Source organism: Zalophus californianus, chromosome 1 (genome assembly GCF_009762305.2).
Source record: "Zalophus californianus isolate mZalCal1 chromosome 1, mZalCal1.pri.v2, whole genome shotgun sequence".
Classification (NCBI taxonomy): Eukaryota; Metazoa; Chordata; class Mammalia; order Carnivora; family Otariidae; genus Zalophus; species Zalophus californianus.
Window position 1 is genome coordinate 134,199,553 of NC_045595.1, and position 20,791 is coordinate 134,220,343.

The following is a 20,791-nucleotide window of genomic DNA, read 5'->3' on the forward strand; positions in this document are numbered from 1 at the left end:
GCCCCACTGCTCAGGGTGGGCCCCTTCATGTCTATGCCCTCTCATTCTTGGCCCACTCTAGCCCTGGATTCAGTACAAGTTTATGGTCTGCAAGCAGTGCCTTGGGCAAAACAATATAATATGGTATAAGATGAGGAGATGAGAAGACCTGAGATGAGTAATAATTATTTAATGTAGCATTCTTCCAAAAGTTTCTACACTTTCTTTCTAAAGCTCCTAGAGAAAAAAAATATCTTAATACAAAGGAATCAAAATGGTGGGATTTTAAGACATTTTAGCAATATGATGGATAAACAATTTTATTTTTGTTTAAGAAAAAGTCCTGGAAGCACTGGCAAACATTCCCTCTTTCCTCTCTCTCTCTCAATTGATTGATTGATTGATTCATTCATTCATTCAGGTATGGAAACAGAATGAAAAGAACTGGACTTGCATCTGAGCTCTGCCACTAACCAGCCCCTCTATCTTCAGGGTCTCCCTCTGTAAAACGGGAATGGATAATAATTATTACTATCTCCTTGGAGGGCCATTGTGGGGATTAATACTACCATTTATTGAACACTTACTGCCTACTGGGCATTGTGCGACCTGCTTTACCTATATTATCTAACTTAATTAATTAAAATAACATGTGAAGGCAGTTTGTGTATAAGAGATTCAATAAAAGCTAATTAAATTGATCATTCAGTCCTTTGAGCTATGATCGCAAGGATACTGCAATAGATTTCTCACAAACACCCACCATGCATTGTTGGGTTTGCACTGAAATTCTGCTCATAAACTCCCTTTAGTTGACCTTTCTCTTTCACTATGAGATAAGTCTGATAGAATTTATTTTGAGTTCAGAAGGACTCAGGAACAAAACAGAGATTAGAATTAGGTCAAAATATAAATGAACATATAGTATATGATAAAAGTGCATTTCACATGGGGCCAAGGGGAGATTATTCTACAAATAGTGTTGGGTCAATCTTCTGGTCACAAAAAGACATCAAGTACAGTGATTAAGAGCATCACCTCTGGTGCCACAATGCCTAGGTTCAAATCTTGGCTCTGCCACTTACAGCAGACTAATCTCAAGCAAGTTGCTTGACATCCCTGTGCCTTACTTTCTTGATATGAAAATGGGGGAAATTATAATACATCACCTGATCTAATCATTGTAAGAATTGAGTTTATAATATAGCTAGAGAACTTAAGAAAAATTCCTGGTATATGGCAGATGCTATGTAAGGTTATTTTATTATTGTCAAAATGTTTAAGTATATCCATATTTTCACTTCTTGCCAAAACAATAAACTCCAGCCAGATTAAATAATGAAACCATAAAAATACTAGAAGAAAATGTAGGAGAATATTTTTATAATACTGGAATCAGAACAGCCTTTCAAAATATGGCAGAAATACCAGTAAGAAAAGACTGATAAAGTTAATTTAAAAGCCACTTTGGCAGGGCAAACATACCTTGAACAAACTAAAAAATTAGCAACAAATTGGAAAATGTACAGCACATGTAGTTGATAAAGGGCTTATCTTCCTAAAATATAAAGAGCAGGCTGGATAGTGCACCCTCCCAAAAGATAAGACCATGTCCTAATCCTAGTACCTGTGAACATTGCCTTATGTGAAAAAAGGGTCCTTGCAGAACTGACTAAGTTAAAGCTCTTGAGAGGAAGAGCCTATTTTGAATTATCTGGGTGGGCCCAGAATGCAATCATATGTATTTTTATAAGAGAGGAAAATAGGGGCACCTGGGTGGCTCAGTTGGTTGAGCATCCAACTCTTGATTTCGGCTCAGGTCATGACCTCAGGGTCGTGGGATAGAGCCCCACAGGGCTCTGCACTCAGCAGGGAGTCTGTTGGAGATTCTCTCTCTGCCCTGACCCCCCCCCCCAAATAAATTTTAAAAAAGAGAAAGAAAGAGAAAGGATAACAGGAGAAGACCATGTGAAGATGGAGTCTGAGACTGGAATGCTGCAGTCAGAAGCCAACACAGGCCTGGAGCCACCAGAGCCTGAAAGAGCTGAGAAAGTAAATTTCCCCTATAGTCTCTAGAGACCTGCACCTTGATTTTGGACTTCTGGCCTCTAGATCTATGAGAAAATAAATTTCTGCTGTATTAGGCCATCAAGTCCGTGATCATCTGTTACAGCAACCACATGAAACAAACACAAACTAAGAACAATTAATGGAATAAACACAGCCAATGAATGAATGTAAGATTGCAGTAATATCAGAAAGGACATTTAGGCACTCCCAAAACCTAAGTTAAGATACTCAGATTTTCATTGTTCTCTTGAGTCACAGACAGAATAAAATGATTGACAGCTAAAGCATGTAGGCAAACATTTTATAATCTTTTATAGTGGGGGAAGGAAGAAAAGCAACAACGTGTATGTAATGCTGTGAGTTTAGAATTCAGAAATTCTTCATAATCTTTCAAATTACTTCCTCTCCTCACTAGTAACAAAACTGTAAAGCCCTTATGATTCAACTTTAATAAAATTAGGGCAATAATTTACACTTGAATTCAAGCCCTGTAGGATTTGTGTGCATGCACAGGCGAACGCCTATGTGTTTTAAGAATGGAAAGCAAAATCTGATTAACAAGTTGTTCTCTCTTAAATAGCAAATATATAGTACCCCTTGCCTTTGATAAGACAGCATATGTATTATATCCTATATAAGTATATGATACATACTATAAGCATGAATTCAGAAAGTATACTGTAACGATGATCAAGCACACTTCTCTATTCAGTAATTCCCCTCTATTGAGGCAATAGGTTCCAAATATAAGTAAAGAGGAATAAAGAGAGACAAAGACAGTTGTTTAATCACTTTTCCTAACCTGTGATCCAAGAGGAATGAACATATTATAAACATTTTCTTTTTGTTTTCAAGATTTTATTTATTTATTTGACAGAGACACAGCGAGAGAGGGAACACAAGCAGGGGGAGTGGGAGAGGGAGAAGCAGGCTTCCTGTTGAGCAGGGAGCCCAACACGGGGTTCAATCCCAGGACCCCAGGATCATGATCCGAGCCTGAAGGCAGACGCTTAACGAATGAGCCACCCAGGCGCCCCTATAAACATTTTCAAGGCAAAAAAAAAAGGGGGAGGGGGAATGGGGTAATATCAAAAAGCCCATCCATAAAAGAAGAAGTCTTAGAAAGAAGTAGTTGCTTCAGCTCTTAGAGCATGTGTCCTACTAGCTTCCAAATACATTCAAGGCATACTTAGAAATGCTGTTCCTTCTCACCCAGCCCACTGAAGGGAAGTGTTTCTCTTTTTTCCACTTTAAACCACCAGTGTGTTATTAGTTCATATGTTTAAAAATGAAGTCTTAGCATTTCAGATTTAACACTTTTTTCAGACTTAACATTTTTCTTCAGAAACATGAGTTGCATTATCTGAATTCTTATTTTCATTTTACAAAACCAATATATGTTGGTTATCTTAAAAAATAAAAAATACCACGAAAATAAGAAAAATACAATTCCTTATCACTCCTTCACCCCAAATGAAATAGTTCTCTCATTGGTGTACAATGGTCAATACACACATATTTATGTATAGACATATATGCTCTTAAAATGGATTCACACTTACACATTCCATCCTACAACCTGATTTTTTTCAGAATATTTGGTCATCTCTTTTTAATATGAATTTTTCAATAAATGACCATCTACAATATTGTTCATAGCTGATTAATGGGTTTTTTTAAAAGATTTTATTTACTTGACAGAAAGAGAGACAGTAAGAGAAGGAACACAAGCAGGGGAGTGGGAGAGGGAGAAGCAGGCCTCCCACGGAGCAGGGAGCTCGATGTGGGACTCGATCCCAGGACCCTGGGATCATGACCTGAGCCAAAGGCAGACACGTAACCACTGAGCCACCCAGGCGCCCCTGATTAATGCTTTTTAAAAAGCCCTTTTAAACTCCTCAGTAAACTTGAAACAGTATTGCAAGTAAATTCTTTTAATATAAAATTTGTTAGTTAAATCATTATTCCACTGAGAATGAGGATGAATAACAAAACATTATTTACAAAACATACATAAAAGAAGGGCATCATTGCTCTCACAGTACCTTGTTTTGCCATATATTCTAGCCTCGCGCAACTTCCCAGGAAATGGTGGTAAGCCCTCATCTCTGCCTCTGTGATCCGCCCCAAGGTGTAAGGTAAGTATCTGGGGTCTTGCTGCCCACACTTCTTACACCAGGAGGTCATTCGATCCCAGGAAATGGTGCCACCTTTCTCTCTCTCCATCCCTCTCAGCACTGCACTCACGTAAATGTGTTTAATCCTTTCTCCTGACTAATCTCACTGAAGTTCATTCAAGGTCATTTCACTGCTGAGAGTTTATGGATTGGTGAGTGCTCACAGAATTACAGGCCCAATAATTACTGGACTTTCTCATTTGGAAACAAAGGGAAACAGGACGGGGGGGGGATGAAGGTGTGGGGCAGAGAGGGAAATCCTAGAGTCGATGAGAATCAGAATTTTTTTCTTTTTTAGAGGAATCACAACATGAAACACACATCATGCCAGTGGATATTTAAAATAAAATAATATACAGGGATAAATTTTTTAAAGGATGCTCTTAAGAAAATGTATCCAGGCCACAATCCTCCCCTCCCTCTCTTCCAACCTCTCTAGGCTGCAGAGGAATAAAATCCAGAGACTTAACACTGCAGCCAATAGAAGTCACTATCTAGGCGGACAACATGGGTTGGCACAGCGGAAGGTCAATGTTCAAGTCCTGGAGGAATGTAGAGTGTTTCCTGAACTACTTCTAAAGACCAGGTACAAGTACAATATCATGATTCTAAAATGAAGGATGTTCTTTGCCTGTCATCTGACGGAGACCTCCCGCCCTTACTACCGTTTGGGAAAAAGTGCGCTCACCTTTCAGAACTGTGATGTGCAGAGTATGGCATACTCAGAGACAGGCTGACTTTTCATAATGCATTTCATCTTGGTTCTTTATGCTTAATGCTCTTGTTTCGTAATGTCATGCTCCAAGATTCAAAAGGGCACAATATGAAATACCTAACAAGTAATAAATGTAGATAAACCTCTAATTTTTATTTGTATGATTCAAGCTGAAATTTGAGTTAGGCTTGCAACTGGTCAAGGAGAAACTGGAAACCCTTTTTTACAAAAAATAAATAAATGTTTATTTTTAAGCAGAAGGTAAAATTCACATATATTGAAATACTCAAATCTGAAGTGTATATTTTAATGAGTTTTGACAAATGGATACATCCACATAACCCATACTCCTTCCAAGATATAGAATGTTTCCATCTACAGAAAGTAACTTCATGCCCCTTCCCAGTCAACCCTTGTTCCTAACCCCTAGGCAACCACTGAAGCGATTTTTGTTTTTTTTCTTTTAAAGATTTTATTTATTTATTAGAGAGAGAGAGAGAGAGAGTACAAGCAGGGGAAGGGACAGAGGGAGAAGCAGGCTCCCCACTGAACAGGGAGCCCGATGCGGAACTTGATCTCAGGACCCCTGGGATCATGACCGGAGCTGAAGGCTGACGCTTAACCGACTGAGCCACCCAGGTGCCCTGAAGTGATTTTTCAATAGAGACTATTTTTGCCTTTTTAAAAACTTCATATACAACACAGGAAACAACAAATGTTGGAGTGGATGTGGAGAAAAGGGAACGCTCTTACACTGTTGGTGGGAATGCAAGCTGGTGCAGCCACTCTGGAAAACAGTATGGAGGTTCCTCAAGAAGTTAAAAATAGAGATACCCTATGACCCAGCAATTGCACTACTGGGTATTTACCTCAAAGATACAAATGTAGTGATCTGAAGAAGCACCTGCATCCCAATGTTCACAGCAGCAATGTCCACAATAGCCAAACTGTGGAAAGAGCCAAGATGTCCACTGACAGATGAACGGATAAAGAAGATGTTCATATATACAATGGAATATTACTCAGCCATCAGAAGGGATGAATACTTATCATTTACATCAACATGGATGGAATTGGAGGGTATTATGCTGAGCGAAATAAGTCAATCAGAGAAAGACAATTATCATATAGTTGCACTCATATGCAGAACATAAGAAACAGGGCAGAGGACCGTAGGGGAAGGGAGGGAAAACAGAAGGGGAAGTCATCAGAGAGGGAGAAAAACCATGAGAGACTCTTAACTATAGGAAACAAACTGTGGGTTGCTGGAGGGGAGGGAGGTAGGTGGAGGATAGGGTAACCGGATGATGGGCATTAAGGAGGGCACGTGATGCGATGAGCACTGGGTGTTATACGAAACTGATAAATTATTGAACACTACATCTGAAACTAATGATGTACTATAAGTTGGTTAATTGAATTTAAATTAAAAAAAACTTCACATAATGTAATCATACAGTATGTACTCTTGTGTCTAGCTTCTTTCTCTTAGGATAATACTTTTCAGATTCATCCATGTTGTATCAGAAGTTCATTTATTTTTATTGCTGAGTTGTATCCCATCATATGAACCGTCACAGTTTGTCCATTCTCCTGATGGCAGACATTCAGGTTTCTTTTTCAATATGGGCTGTTATGAATAAAGTTGCCATGAACATTCATGTAAAGGTCTCTGTATGGAGACGTGTTTGCATTTCTCTTCGATAAATACCTACTAATGGTATTGCTCAAAGAAAAGGTGTATATTTAATTTGTAAGAAACTGCCAAACGTTTTCCCAAATTGGTTATACCAGAAAGTCTTTTAAGATTAGAGGCTGCTCTGTTTAGTAATCCCCAGAGCCAATTCTTTATTAGTGTTAACTGCATGCGAGGTACTTTAAGAAAATACCTAAGAGTTAACAGGAAAAAATTTAATATAATTTGAGATGTTAAAACTTATGAAAGCTCTTTTTTTCTCTACCATCAGGTATTGTGAACATGCTACCTCCAGTTAAACGCCAAGTCTGAAAGTCCTAATACAGGGCAGCAAACAAGGCAATTTTTAAACAACAGTTTGTGATATCTAGCCAAATCTCCCTCCAAAACAGTTGTGCCACTTTACATTTCCACCAGCAATATGGAAAGTGCCTGATTCCCCATATGGAGGTTCTTTTTCCTACTAAACATTAACTTCTTTACCCATTCATTTAGACGTGAATAGCATGAATGCTTGGCTGGCATCACGACACCCACGAACATAAGGGCAATCTTTGTTAACCATGTAAATCCACAATAGCTGTGTGCATGTAACTGCACCTACCCACCAATGACCATAGTTATATTTTTGCAGCTTACAGAACTCTAGGGAGAGGGAGGGCAGACGGTAAAATCTTGGAAATTTTCTTTATAACATCTGAATCTCTATTACTTGAACAAACTGTACAGCCCTTACAAATCCTATATTCCATGTACTGACCTTTACCATTTGACCAAGATCAAATATCCAATAAAGGACTATATTTTCTTTATGTTGAACAACTGATTCTGAAATAACAGGGCACTAGGTAACTCTCCTTAGAAAAGAGCTGATTATTTCAGTAGTAATGGCAATGGAAGATGAATGTTTTCTTTCATTCATTTCATCCAGCCTCCCTGCAAGAAACTACTATTATAGGTAGAGAAGAAAAGGAAAGAAAAAAAAAAAGCTTTCTTAGCACTTCTAGATTTGCACCTATTTAAAATAAAATTGTGCATGTTTTGTATCTGAGCAGCATAATGAGCTGAAGCCATCCACTGGCCCCTACCTATCAGGGCAAAATGGAGAATGAGAAGTCACCTACAAGCTCCAGAAGGATATGAATTATCCACACCATGAGAGCATCAGGGTTGTTCTTTCACCAGAAGTAAGACCAAAGTAATATTAAAGGGAGGGATATATTTTTCCTTATATGAACTAGACTTTCTTTTTAAAAAAAAAAGTCAACATTCAAATGTCCCGGTGTATCTGCTGAGGAGAGGACACTGACTTTCTCCCAGAGTTGGCCTGGGGACAAACAGAATAACAGGACTCTTGATGGTGGAGTTCTCAGGGACACCACACTCCATCAGTTCACCAAGGGCTGCAAGGACTGCACACCATCTCATCTTCCTGACCTTCCCCTTTTGTAGAGGGGCAGGGACACCTCCCTCCCTCTGAGTCAGGGAAAGGGGGCCTGCCACATCCAGTTACATACATGTGGAATAATCCCTAGAGAAAGCATGCTGAACAGATACGTGGTTCCCACTGGGGAGTGGGACTGAAGTTACAGGGGACGAGGAGACTCTGACTTCTAACTTCCCACCGTTCTGTACTATTTACAATTTATATGAAAAGCATAGATTACTTTCATGAGTAAACCCAAAATATACTAAGAAAGATTTTATATATTAAAATATACTAACAAATTATTTTATCTGGGTTACTCCATATACCTAGCTTTCCAACATGTTCCTTAATACTATTTTTAGAGCACTGCCTTTATAAACCTTTATAAATTTTACTGACCACTATGGCAAAATGTTGATGGTTGTTGGAGCTGGGTGATGAGTAAAGTTTGAAAGACTAGTCTCTTTTGGTGATGTCTTAATTAATTTATTAATTTATTTATTTATTAGATAGAGAAAGAGAGTGTGATAGTGAGAGGGGTGGGGAGCAGGGAGAGGGAAGAGAGAGAATCTTAAGCAGGCTCCACTCTCAGCAGCACAGTGCTCACATGGAGCTCAACCTCACGACACTGAGATCATGACCTGAGCTGAAATCAAGAGTCTTGACGCCTAACCTCACCAGGCACCCCTTTTGTGATGTCTTAAAAGTTTCGTAATTAAGGGGCGCCTGGGTGGCTCAGTTGGTTAAGTGTCCGACTCTTGGTTTCGGCTCAGGTCATGATCTAAGAGTTGTGAATCGGAGCCCCGAGTTGGGCTCCATGCTCAGGGCAGAGTCTGCTTGTCCCTCTCATTCCCTCTCTGCCCCTCCCCGCCACTAAGATAATAAATAAATAAATCTTTTTTAAAAAATGATTGATAGAAGAAGGAATTTCTCCTAGAAGATATTTAAAGATTATTATATAGCAATAATAATCTAAACTATGTGGAACTGATACAAAAATAAACAGAAGAATAAACAGGAAGACCCAGAAACAGACTATAAATTCTAAAATAACTTTTTATGTAGAGGAGGCGTTACAAATTAATGAAGGAATATTTAATAAATGCTACTGAAAAAATTCAGTTTCACCTCCTATCAGAAACACACTTAGAGATTTAAAAACAAAAGTAAAAATAAATAAAACCATTAAAAAATATTAAAATAAAACTCATGATTATTTACTTATCTTTATTTGAGGCAGGATATAAAAGCAATAGAAGAAATCATAAAATAAAAGATTTATAGATATGACTACATAAAACCTTAAACCCATTATATGTTAAAAGTCAGCAAAAACAAAATTATAAAATAAAAGCAAACTGGAAAATAAAAAAAGCCTGCTATAAACTTAACCAAGCCTTAATATATTTAACACTGAAAAAAACCTACTCAAAAATATCTTGACCCCCAAAAACACACAGACAAGTCACAGAGCAAAAATTCAAACAGCAAATAATAAATTTAGTAAAAATTATTCTAGTTCACTAGTAATTTTTAAAATTCTGTTAAAATGAATACCATGCCACTTTTATCTATCAAGCAAATATTCAAATAATATCACCAAAAGGGGCTAACAACATTGCAGATATTGTGCCATGCACTTAACAGGCATTACTTCAAAATCCTGTAAGACAAATTCTCTCATTACCCCATTTGCCGTATGAGGAAACAGATGAACACAAATGCTGATAAAGGGATGGGGTAAAATCAAGAATTCCCACACTCTGTTGATGTGTCACTAAAATGGTATAAATTTCCCAGAAGGTAACCTGACCAAAATGTATTTTAAAAGTTAATATTCATACTCTTTGGTCCAATAATTACATTTCCTAGAAATTTATCTTTAAAATATAGGGATGCCTGGGTGGCTTAGTCAGTTAAGCGTCTGCCTTCAGCTCAGGTCAAGATCATGGGGTCCTGGGATCGAGTCCTGCATCAGGGCTCCTTGCTCAGTGGGGAGCCTGCTTCTCCCTCTCCCTCTGACCCTCCCCCCGCTCGTGCTCTCTCTCACTTTCTCTCAAATAAATAAATAAAATCTTTAAAAACAAAAACAAAACAATCTGGAATGTGTGAGATGTGTGCAAAGATTTCTGAACAAAGATGCTCCTTGAATTTTTAAAACAATAACACTGACAAACTGGAAACAACCTATCCAACCAACCCTAGGGTAATATTTAAACAAATTATAGTACAACCATATAGTGAAAAATTATAACTCTATTAAAATATCATTTATGGAAATGTTTTATAATAAGGAATTGTTTATTATATAATTTAGTTTACAGCATAGTGTTAAAAAGCAGAACAGAATTCATATCACTATATATATAACATGTATGATATAAAGAGAGATCATATCATTTTAACTATGTGAAAATGCCAAAGGATAAAAACCAGAAGAACATACACTCAAAGGATAACTGTGATTGTAACCAGCATACGGAATTGTGGACTTTCTTCTTTGTACTTGTCTTTTCCAAATATTATGCAATGAGCATGTACTTTTTTCTGTATTCTTCTGTTTGGTAATGTTTTTTAAAATTTGTTCTTAAACTGATACACAGTATAATTCCCTCTTCTGGGCACACAGTTCTGAGTTTTGACAAATGCATGGCGTCATTTAACCTTTACCACAATCAGGTAGGGAAGAGTTCCCTCATCCCCTTGCAGTCACACTACCTCCTCGCCTACCTAACCCTGGGCGACGACTCCATCCTAACAGTTTTACCTTTTCCGAATGCCATATAATATGGCATTTAGAATGTACCTTTTGAGTCTGGCGTCTTTCCTTAGCATAATGTATTTCAGATTTATTTTGATCCTCAATGATTTCAACTATCTGGCAGAGATTTTTACATTAGCTATATTAATTATTAATTCAGCAGAAATTTCAGACTACTTGAAGCATTTTTTAAAAAATAGTTAACACAGATGGGCTTTTATAGCACAAATGTAGGCCCCTGGCCAAGGGAGGCCCTGTTAGGGGGCTAGGCATCCAATAACTGTGCCTAACACCCATGACTCCCTGACATGAGAGATCCCTGTGCTTAGTTGGTTCCTGGATAATAGATGGGAGGAAACATTTTCCAGCACTCTTAAAAGTGAACTGCAGTTTTTTAACATTCAAGATCCCCAACACCTGGGAAGACACAAAGAAAACATTTTGAGACCCAGTTTACTAATATAGTTTGCAAAGTTCCTAGTAGCTTGCCTGTAACAACACCGTGATGAAAGAAAGCTGTGTGAATGAAGCACATTTTCCCTGTGAAATATACACAAGGTGAAAAGCCAAGGAGACATTCTGCTTTCCCCTGGAACCCAGAATGTTGGAAAAGAGGCTCACTCTCACCCTAACAACAAGAAAAAGCCAGATAAACTACAAAATTATAACCTGTCCAGAACCTATATAAACAAATAAAAATAAATCACCTAAAAGTTTTAAACAAATTGTGAAAGGTTTACGTATAGGCTAACAAGAGCCAGGATGCAAGGGGAGCTCCCAGCTACCTGCAGGCTCTTCTCCCTAGACTAGATACAGGGTGGCAGTCTGGAGAGAGCCTCTGTCGGGGGGGCAAACCTGGAGGAGGGGAGATGCCCAGGAAAAGCACATTTCTCCCTATGGAAAAAGGCTCAGATGCTGGGGGAAAGGCAGCCAACCCTTTAACTGGACTCCAGAGCACAGGTGAAGACCCACTGCAGCTTGGAGAAGATTAAAAAAAAAAACAAAAACAAAAACCTACTTCTGGGGGAGGCATAGAAAACTCTCCCAAAGAATATCTGCCAAAAAATCTGGTTCAAATTATTTTAAAGCACTTGGAAACACAGCCCAGATGCAGTGTATCATGTGAATTTATTCCATCTCTACAGTAATGATAAAATGTGGAACAGTAGCTCCTCACTACCCGATGGCTTCACCATCTCCAAAGTGCACTGCATGAGAGGCATGCTCTTCAGTGGCTTTGAATTTCTCTCTAGCATCTCTGGACAGCCCAGGCTCATTCCAAAGAAAGAAGCAAGGACAGTGGCTGATTCCCAGCCAGAGGATAGATTATTCCACACTCACTTAAGGCTGCCATTCACAATTCCTGCCACTGCCACAGTGAAGGCCCGGAGTCCAGAGGCCTTCTCATAACTTCCACCACCCCTGCCTCACTTCCTCTGCCATGCTGGCCCCACTGCTTCATCCTGCAGGCATCCTTTTTCCAACCTGTGCCCTGCAGAGCAAGCTTGCCCCACTCATGCTGCAGTTTCTAGTAAGTACTAAGGGAATACTGGTAGAGTATTCCTCTTGAGTAAATTGGAGAGGCAATAAAACACTCTTTTTCATGCTTCTCCTGTTAGTCCATAAAGCAAACAATTGAAGTCATTCTATACTCATGGAGTCTCTTTTGCTATAGTCCTCAAAGGATTTCTGTTTGACCACTTTCACTACATAGGATCATTCCAACTTATAAAAGAAACAGAGAGACTTATATAATTATCACTCTACATTAGAGATGAGGAAATTCAGGGAATAGACATTCTTTCCATTCAATTAAACATGTGATTCTTGATCTCCTATAATGGGTTTAATTTAGCCTACAAGGCCATAAAGCAATCTTAGTTGGGATTTCTACCCTTAAGTAAGACATGCCTATGTTATTAGAAAAGACTTTACAACATGTTCAACCAACAACTAAAATATATAACAGTATTTGAAACAAAGAGAAAAATCCAAGCTAGACTGCAATCAAATGTTCAAAAACACACATGAGATGGATACCAACTATTACAGTGTTCAGAAAAGAGTGGGATGCTAGGCCTGGCCTGGCCCATTCCACAAAGGGCTCATGGGGAGGCCAGGCTTGAGGGAAGCCCTCGAGATTCAGACAGGCAGGCCAGAGACTTGCTGGTGAGAGTAACCACAAATGCGACCTAGAGAGAAGAAAGTGAGACCCAGGGAAGCTAGCAGGTGGGTGGATCAAACAAGGACGCTTTCCAACCACTCAAATAGAGCAAACAAAAGAAAGAGCTTTTTCATGAACAGTGCCAGGTACTGAGCCAGGTATCTAAGGATATAAAGATGAATCAGACATCTCCCTGCCCTCAGGGAGCAGACAATGGAGTGGCAAGGCAGAAATCATTCCCAGGTACCAAATTAATATAAATACCCAGTTTCTTAAAAATTATTTTGAAGCAGCAGTAAAAATTTCTGCCTTGATATAATAGAACATAGACTTTGAAATCAGATCTGACAGATCCTGACCCTACCTCTTAGTAACGCTATGGCTTTAAGCAAATTACTGAACTCGTTTTTTTTAATTCTTAGTTTTGACATCTTTCAAAATGAGAGTAGTAACACCCACTCTCCAGAGCTGTAAAGATACAAAGGCATAAGTAGAAAGGCCTAGCATTCAATAAATTTGGCCAATATTTCTAAATGGTTAAACACTTACGCTTCTTCTTGGACTTCCCAGTTTCTTGCTTGAAATCTGTACCTTTGGATGGGTTGTTAACTCCACGGGTTTTTTCAAGGTCAGATGATACAGAATCCTGGTCTGGAGACCAGCAGCGAACTGGACAACTAAAGCTTTAGTATTGCAACTGTTAAAAGCAGATCAGACGTCCCAGCTAACAAGCTCAGTCACAACCTGCAGACACTCTGGAAATAGAAGCCATCAGTGAGAGGCCCTCTCCAAGGCTGGGAGGAACACTTGCTGGCAGCAATACTCCCCTCTCTGTGCTTTTATAACCTGCTACCACCAGTGGGAAGACCTTGAGGGTGCCCCAAGTGCCAAGAGTCATCAACACTCAGGCAGTTGGGTTCTGCTTCTGAGTTTTGCTTTTGGCACTACAAAGGAGAAAGCAGAGAGGTGGCCCCAGGTGGTGAGAACATAAACTCTTCTCTAAAGCAACATGTCAGGATTAGCCTTCAACCCTACTAGAACAGACTTGCACAAGAAGGTGGGTGCAAGATGAAGAGAAGAACACTGATGGTGCCTCTGATGTACTGGGGCAAAGGACAAAGGAGATGACGTTGTCCTTGTATCGAAAGCCATTCTCATTATCCCTGCTTCTCAAGTTTCTCCCTCCAACAGATACTAGGCATTCACAAGGCACTATTTACACATTCATCTTCTACCAATCCTGTGAGGTGGGTATTATATCTGCATTTTACATATGAGGGAACCAAGACTTGGAGGCAAAGTGATGTGCTAAAGCTGTTTGCTGGCAAAGACTGAACAGCTTTAGTTCATGGACATTCACTTAGTTCACTGAAAGGCACTGACATCCTCCACATTAGAGAAGATGATCACCTCCAGAATCAATATTATTTAGACACCAATTCTAAGAAATCCTAATTCAATAAATGACCATTTCCTATAACATGGATAGTTGTTATCATCATGACAAGATTTTGGTTAATACGTGCTTGGTACCCTTTGCCAAAAGCTGGCATTTCACATCATAAACACAATGGCACCCACTCAGTCTTTAGAGCACCACTGTATATCTGAGTAAATCCCATGCCTGACTCAGGTTACCAATGAACTGAAATCCCACTTCTCCACCTTCACCATCCCAATATGGACAACTCAAAGGCATAAGTCACAATATACATCACCAATGCTCGGTGGAGCAATGAGGTAGCTAGTCTCCAAGGTGGCAACTGTGGTAACAGAAAAACTCCTTCAAACCCCACCACCCCCACCCCAAGATCTCTGCATCCTAATGCCCAGACACTGTGTAGGTCAGGTTACATGGCAAAGAGAATTAAAGTTGCAGATGGAATGAAGGGTGCTAATCAGCTGACCTTAAAATAAGGAAGGCCCAATGTAATCACAGAAGTCCTTAAAAGTAGAAGAGGGAAGCCAAAAGAGAGAACCACGAAGATGGCAACACAAGAAAGACTAGCCAGATGTTGCTGGCTTTGCAGCAAGATGGAGGAAAGGGCCCATAAGCCTAGGAATGCAGGCAGCTTCTAAAAGCTGGAAAAGGCAGGAAAAAAGATTCTCCCACAGCACCTTCAGAAAAGACTGCTGCCCTGCTGACACCTTGATTTCAGCCTGGTGAGACCTGCATCAATGTCTGAGCTACAGAACTGTAATAAAAGGAATCTGTGCTGTTTTAAGTTTGGGGTGATTTATCACAGCAGCCACAGAAAATGGGTACAGCAACCAACACTTCCACTCCTCGTGGTTGGGCATGCTGGTTCTCCCATCAAGAGTGGGAACTTATGCACCGTCCCCTGAATCTGGGCTGGGCCTGGGACCACTTTGACCAAAAGAACTTGGAAGTGACTTCACAGAACTTCAAGCCCAGTCATCAAGAAGTCCTGACAGCTTCTGCTTCATCCCAGCAGAGAGCTGAGCTTTAAGATAAGAAGTCCAGACTACCCTGCTGGAGAAAGGGCCACAGGGAGAGGACCTGGAAGATGAGATGCCACCATGGAAAGAGAGACCACATGAGGGAACACCAAGGTATAATCCACACAGCCCCAGCTGCCATCTGATTACAACCACTTGAAGGGATCCATTTGTTGGGTATTTTTTAAATCACAAAAAGGTATGAAATTTTGTCAAATACCTTTTCTGTCTCTACTGAGATGATTATGTGGTTTTTCTTCTTTATTCTATTGATAAGATGTACTACATCAATTGATTTTCAGATGTTAAACCAGCCTTGCATTCCTAGGATAAATCACATTTGATCATGGTGTATAATCCTTTTTATATGTTGCTGGATTTGGTGCTAGTATTTTGTTGAGGCTTTTTGTATCTACATTCATAAAAGATACTGGCCTATAGTTTTCTATTCTTATAATGTCTTTGTCTGATTTTGGTATTAGGGTAATACTTGCCTGAAAAAATGAGAAGTGTTCCCTCCTCTTCTATTGTTGAGAAGGGTTGTGAATAATTGGTACTAATTCTTCTTTAAATGTTTGGGAGAATTTGCCAGTGAAGCTATCTGTGCTTCACTCTTTTTTGATTCTGAAATTTTATAAATGAACCAATGTGATTCTATAGTCTAGAACAAAGGGTAAAGGATAGTCTTACTTGTGTACTGCATGGGTAACACATGTCTGGACACTTTTCACATGTGAGCTGCATATTTTTTGAGGGTATCCAACAAACTAACAAAATTCAAAAGAGGTCCCAACAGTGAATGATATCATATGAGGAACATTTGAAGAGCTTAATGTTTACTTGAAAAATGGGATTTAGGAGGCAAGAGTTATCCACAAACACTTCAGAACTGTCCTTAAAAATATAAAAACTGCATGGCATTACTCAATACTCAAGGACCATTCCAAGGCACAACAAATCATTCATTTATTCAGCAAACATTTATTCTGCATCTCCTTAGAGGAAGGCCGTGTTAGGTAATGACAGATTGGTAATGTAGAGTCTAGGAGCAGAGATAAGACAAGCACACAAAAACCAACTAACCATAACACAAGGGAGAGAATGAGAGGTGTTATGGGAGTAGAACAAAACGTACTTTGGAATTCAGAGGCAGGAGTCTTTATTTCCCACTGGCAGAATCAAAGATACCTGGAGAAGGAAGCATTGAGTTGGGCTTGGAAGGTGTGTACTATTTTTGTGTGGAGAAATATTTTAAGGGGTCATTCCAGATGGAGGGAAAGCAGACACAAAAGTGTAGAGGTGGAAACACAGTCAGACAAAAGAGTGGAACAAAGCTGAAGAAATGCATAGCCCAAGCTAACCAACCATACATGTAGACATATTAATTATTGGGGGATAAAACCAGAAGCGTGCCAAATAAAGTACAAAGAGCTCATACTCCACGCTATAGAGAATGACTATGTAAAGGTATTATTAAAGGTTTCAGGGGGCACCTGGGTGGCTCAGTTAGTTGAGCATCCGCCTTCAGCTCAGGTCATTATCCTGGGGTCCTGGGATGAAGCCCCGCACCAGGCTCCTCACTCAGCGGAGAGTCTGCTTCTCCCTCTCCCTCTGCCCCTCCCCCTGCTCGTGCTCACTCTCCCTCCCTCTCTCTCTCTCAAATAAATGAGGATTTTAGAAAATACAAATGCTATGTGTTTATTCCTGGTATAAGTTAGAGGCAAACACAGGAGAGGCGGAAGGCTTACACAATGGTTAGTCAGGAGGAATGAAGTCCTGAAGCAGGTCACAGGAAGGTCACAGTGGGAATGGACATTAGGAGAGAGACCCATGAGTTATTTCAGAAATTGAATCAACAAACTCCAGATCTGAACTGTCAAGTCTAAGGGATTGTGAAAACAGAGCAAAAATCCCAGCAGGAGGAGGAACTGGCTGGGGGGACAGAGGTGGCACAGTGCTGTTACCCAGATGAATGTTTAGGATAGAACCAGGGGAATGTTCTAACCTACAGTCTTGCTCCAAGCACTTCTCAACCCTTCCCTGACTCATCACATCCCTCAGACTGCTCAACAAGAAAATGTCTGGAAAAAACAGTCAAACAATGAGCCAATCCACCCTAAGAGATGTTCCACTGGCTACTCAGTGCGACTCTCCATGAAGGTAAAGGCTGGCTGCCCCCTCCATCAGATCCCCAAACAGACCATCTGAACAGCTGCCTTCTGGTCCTGAGCCTGCCATTCATTACCTCTGAAACCTTAAAAGACAAACTTTCTAAGTGTCAATTCCTTCATTTGTAACATAGGGATGATAACCTATTTCACAGGTTTGTGAGATTACACAGGAGGATACAGAATGCTGCAAGACACACAAATGCCAGAGATCATTAGAAGCTCTTTGAGAGCAGAAACTACAACAAATTCATGTCTGTATCCTTCATGGAGGTAACTACAGAAAAAGGGAGGGAGCAAGATGGGCAAAAAAATACCACAGCCTGGGCCCCGGAGGCAGCCTGGTTTTAACCAAGGAATACTGACCTACCAGATCTTCGAGAAGATCCTACACCCAGAGAAATAGGAGGGGTCTTAATAATCATCCAGGTCTACCTCCTCATTTAACAGATGGAAAGTTTCACCCCGAGAGAGGCCCAGTGATCTGCCCAAGATCTTTAGTGGCGTATGGGGATAAGACCAATAACACATTCACAGTTCAGATGGTGATTTTACCCACACTGGCTTACAAATAGGCTTCGAGCTAGGTGAGAAAGGATTATTAAAATTCCCATTTTTTAGCCTGAGGGTGAATGACTTGTCCAAGAGGGATTCAAATCCAGACAGTCATACCCCCAGTCCACAGCTCTTTCCCTACACCACAACTTCATGCATATGCACAATTTCAAGCACAATCATTTCAGCATTCAATATTTCAAACTCCAAATTCTGTTTGTCTCATCCTGCCTCCAGCAATATTTCACATTCAGCCTTCCCTGGTAGGATTCTACTGACCTTTTGTCTCAAAAACCAGTTCAGCAGCCACCCTGGCACCAGAAAAATTTTTTAAAATGAATCATCAAAACTGGGTCTTTCCAGATAAATCATCTTCACAAAGTATATCCCCACAGGTGTATCATTCAAGATGTATATCATTATTGCACTAAATACATTGGACTAGGGTGCTCAAGGAGCAACGAAACCCATTAATTGAAGCAACATGTAATATACAACGCTAAGAAGGCAGTTTTAGCAAATGGGCAGAATACGGAGGTAAAAACGTCCTGACTTTAGAACTAATTTGCATTATGGAAGGGTCTCAACGTTAAGTGACCAACACTGAAAATTACCCCGATAATTCTAGTCATCTTTATCCAAAGAATCTCTACCTGAATACATTTTTATTTGGGGAGGTCCAGGGAAGGGGTGGGAGAAGAAAGTGCTAAGAAGGACTCAACGTACCACTGTCTCAATGTCCTCTTTACTAAACAGGGCCTGTCTTTCCACCACAACCCCTATTTCAGGAGCAAGGCATGCGTGTTCTGCTGCCCTCTTTTAACTCAATGGAAGAGGATTAACATTGCTCAGTCTCCTGAAGCTTACACTGGCTTGTCATCGGGGTTCACCCCGAGTGTGTTGACACCTCCAGGCGGTACTTCCAACGGGCCGGGGCGCCAGGCTGCGTACCCTCTACCGTAGCCTGCGTTTCACTACGCTCGCTTGTGAACCAGCCTCCGCGGTTGGCAGTAGTTTCTGCTGGAAACCATCCGCATTCGTTCAAGTTCCCTCTCCTTTCTCTTTATGTCGTAAACCGCGACACAACTGCCCACCCCCGCCGGGTCAGCGCGGGTAACGGATCCTAACAGCCCAGCAGCCCTCAGGAGACTAGCCACCATCTGGTGAAGGCACCTGCCTGGTGAAGGCACCTGCCCCTCCCCCGCCCCCGCCTCCTGCCCCGGCCCCGCCGGGCGTGGAGGATCTCAGGGGTGGCTGCACTGGCCGCCCCCAGCAGCAGCGAGGCCGAGACGCCCGGCCCGCACCCCACCGCCTTCCCACGCAGGGCGCTGCCCGGAGGCTGCAGGCGAGCGCGGGGAGGAGACCGGCCCCAGAGACTACGCCCCCCACCTCCATTAATAAAACGCAAGGGGGCAAAGAAAAAGCTCCATTTACCGATATGAGTGATCACTGTGGCCAGTCGCCGGCTGAGCTCCTCAGGGGCCATTTCTTCCTTTAACCAAAATAGCATTTCACCGAAAAGCCACTCAGTATGTAAACAAAACAAAGCAACACGTAAGTGTTTCTACTGCTGTTATGGATGGTGTTTCAAAGACATCTCCTTCCGAGGATGCGCTGCCCTCACATTCTTCCTTGCTCTCTTCAGGCACAAAACGAGTCACTCCCAGGCCAACTTTCCTGGGCCGCTCGGCCAGCCACGCCCTTCAGGGAATTGTCTTAAAGATTAAAATCCAGCAGCTTTGCCAACGTAATGTCTGGCTTTGAGAGAGGGGGAAATGGCAGTTCTGGAGGTAAGAAAAGCAGTCGCCCCAAATCACGCTGTAACCGAGCGTCGGGCTTCCCCCGCCGAGGGAGCGCTGGGGTCTCTGGATTTGCGGTCCCCGTAGGTCGGGTCTTCGGCGCCGCCTTCCGGTAGGGTCGGGAAGAACGATGCTTTGCCAGCACGCGGAGGAAGTGCGGAGCCTGCGCGCACGGAGGGCTGACGGGTGGAGGAGCGGAGGGCGGAGGAGCGGAAGGCGAGGGCGGCAGGCGGCCTGAGGCCCCCGCTCCTGCGCGCGGTCCACCTCACGCCCCGCGGCGCGCCCGGCGCTCCAGCCTCCGCGCCCACCTCTCCCCGCCCTCGGCAGCGCGCACGCGCCCGAGCGCTGTCTGTTGCCAGGTGGAGAAGCTGCGCCCGTTGCCTTGCGAGGAGCCCACGGCGCGGCCCACGGAGTGGGTCGACTCACTGCGTGTCCTCGCAGCTTTTGGGGAGAGGGGACAGCGATTTAGGCGCTCCTGCTAGTACCGGGGTTCTGAACGCCTGCCTCGACCCCCTCCTTGCCCGCCAGGTGCCTGCAGAGCGGCCCAGGCGAAGAGGGGGCTGACTGGGAGAGGTGCAGCCATCCCGCCGGGGAGGCTGCTCGCACCGCCGCCCCTGCCCCAGGGGTCGTCTCAGCGGTAATCAGCATGCACCGGACGCACCCGCACTCGGAGCCGGGAGCGCGGGCTGTGCGCACACACATCTCCACCGTGTGGGCCTTTTCCTTTGTGCAGCTACTCCAGGGCGTCACCGCTCCGTCTGCCACTGTCAGGCGCGCCAAGGCTCCGTCCTAACAAGGCTCTGGCACAAGCCCCACGC

General features: G+C 42.0%; 1 protein-coding gene across 1 annotated transcript in view; it reads right to left on the reverse strand.

Annotated features, from left to right (window-relative positions):
• MCF2L2 (MCF.2 cell line derived transforming sequence-like 2) overlaps positions 1–20,478 on the reverse strand; it is a 257,309-nt gene extending 236,831 nt beyond the window's left edge. Inside the window, 1 exon segment of the mRNA XM_027583512.2 lies at positions 19,609–20,478. Coding sequence (XP_027439313.2) covers positions 19,609–19,684 — 76 coding nt within the window. The 5' untranslated portion in view covers positions 19,685–20,478.
• Positions 20,479–20,791: the final 313 nt, after the last annotated feature.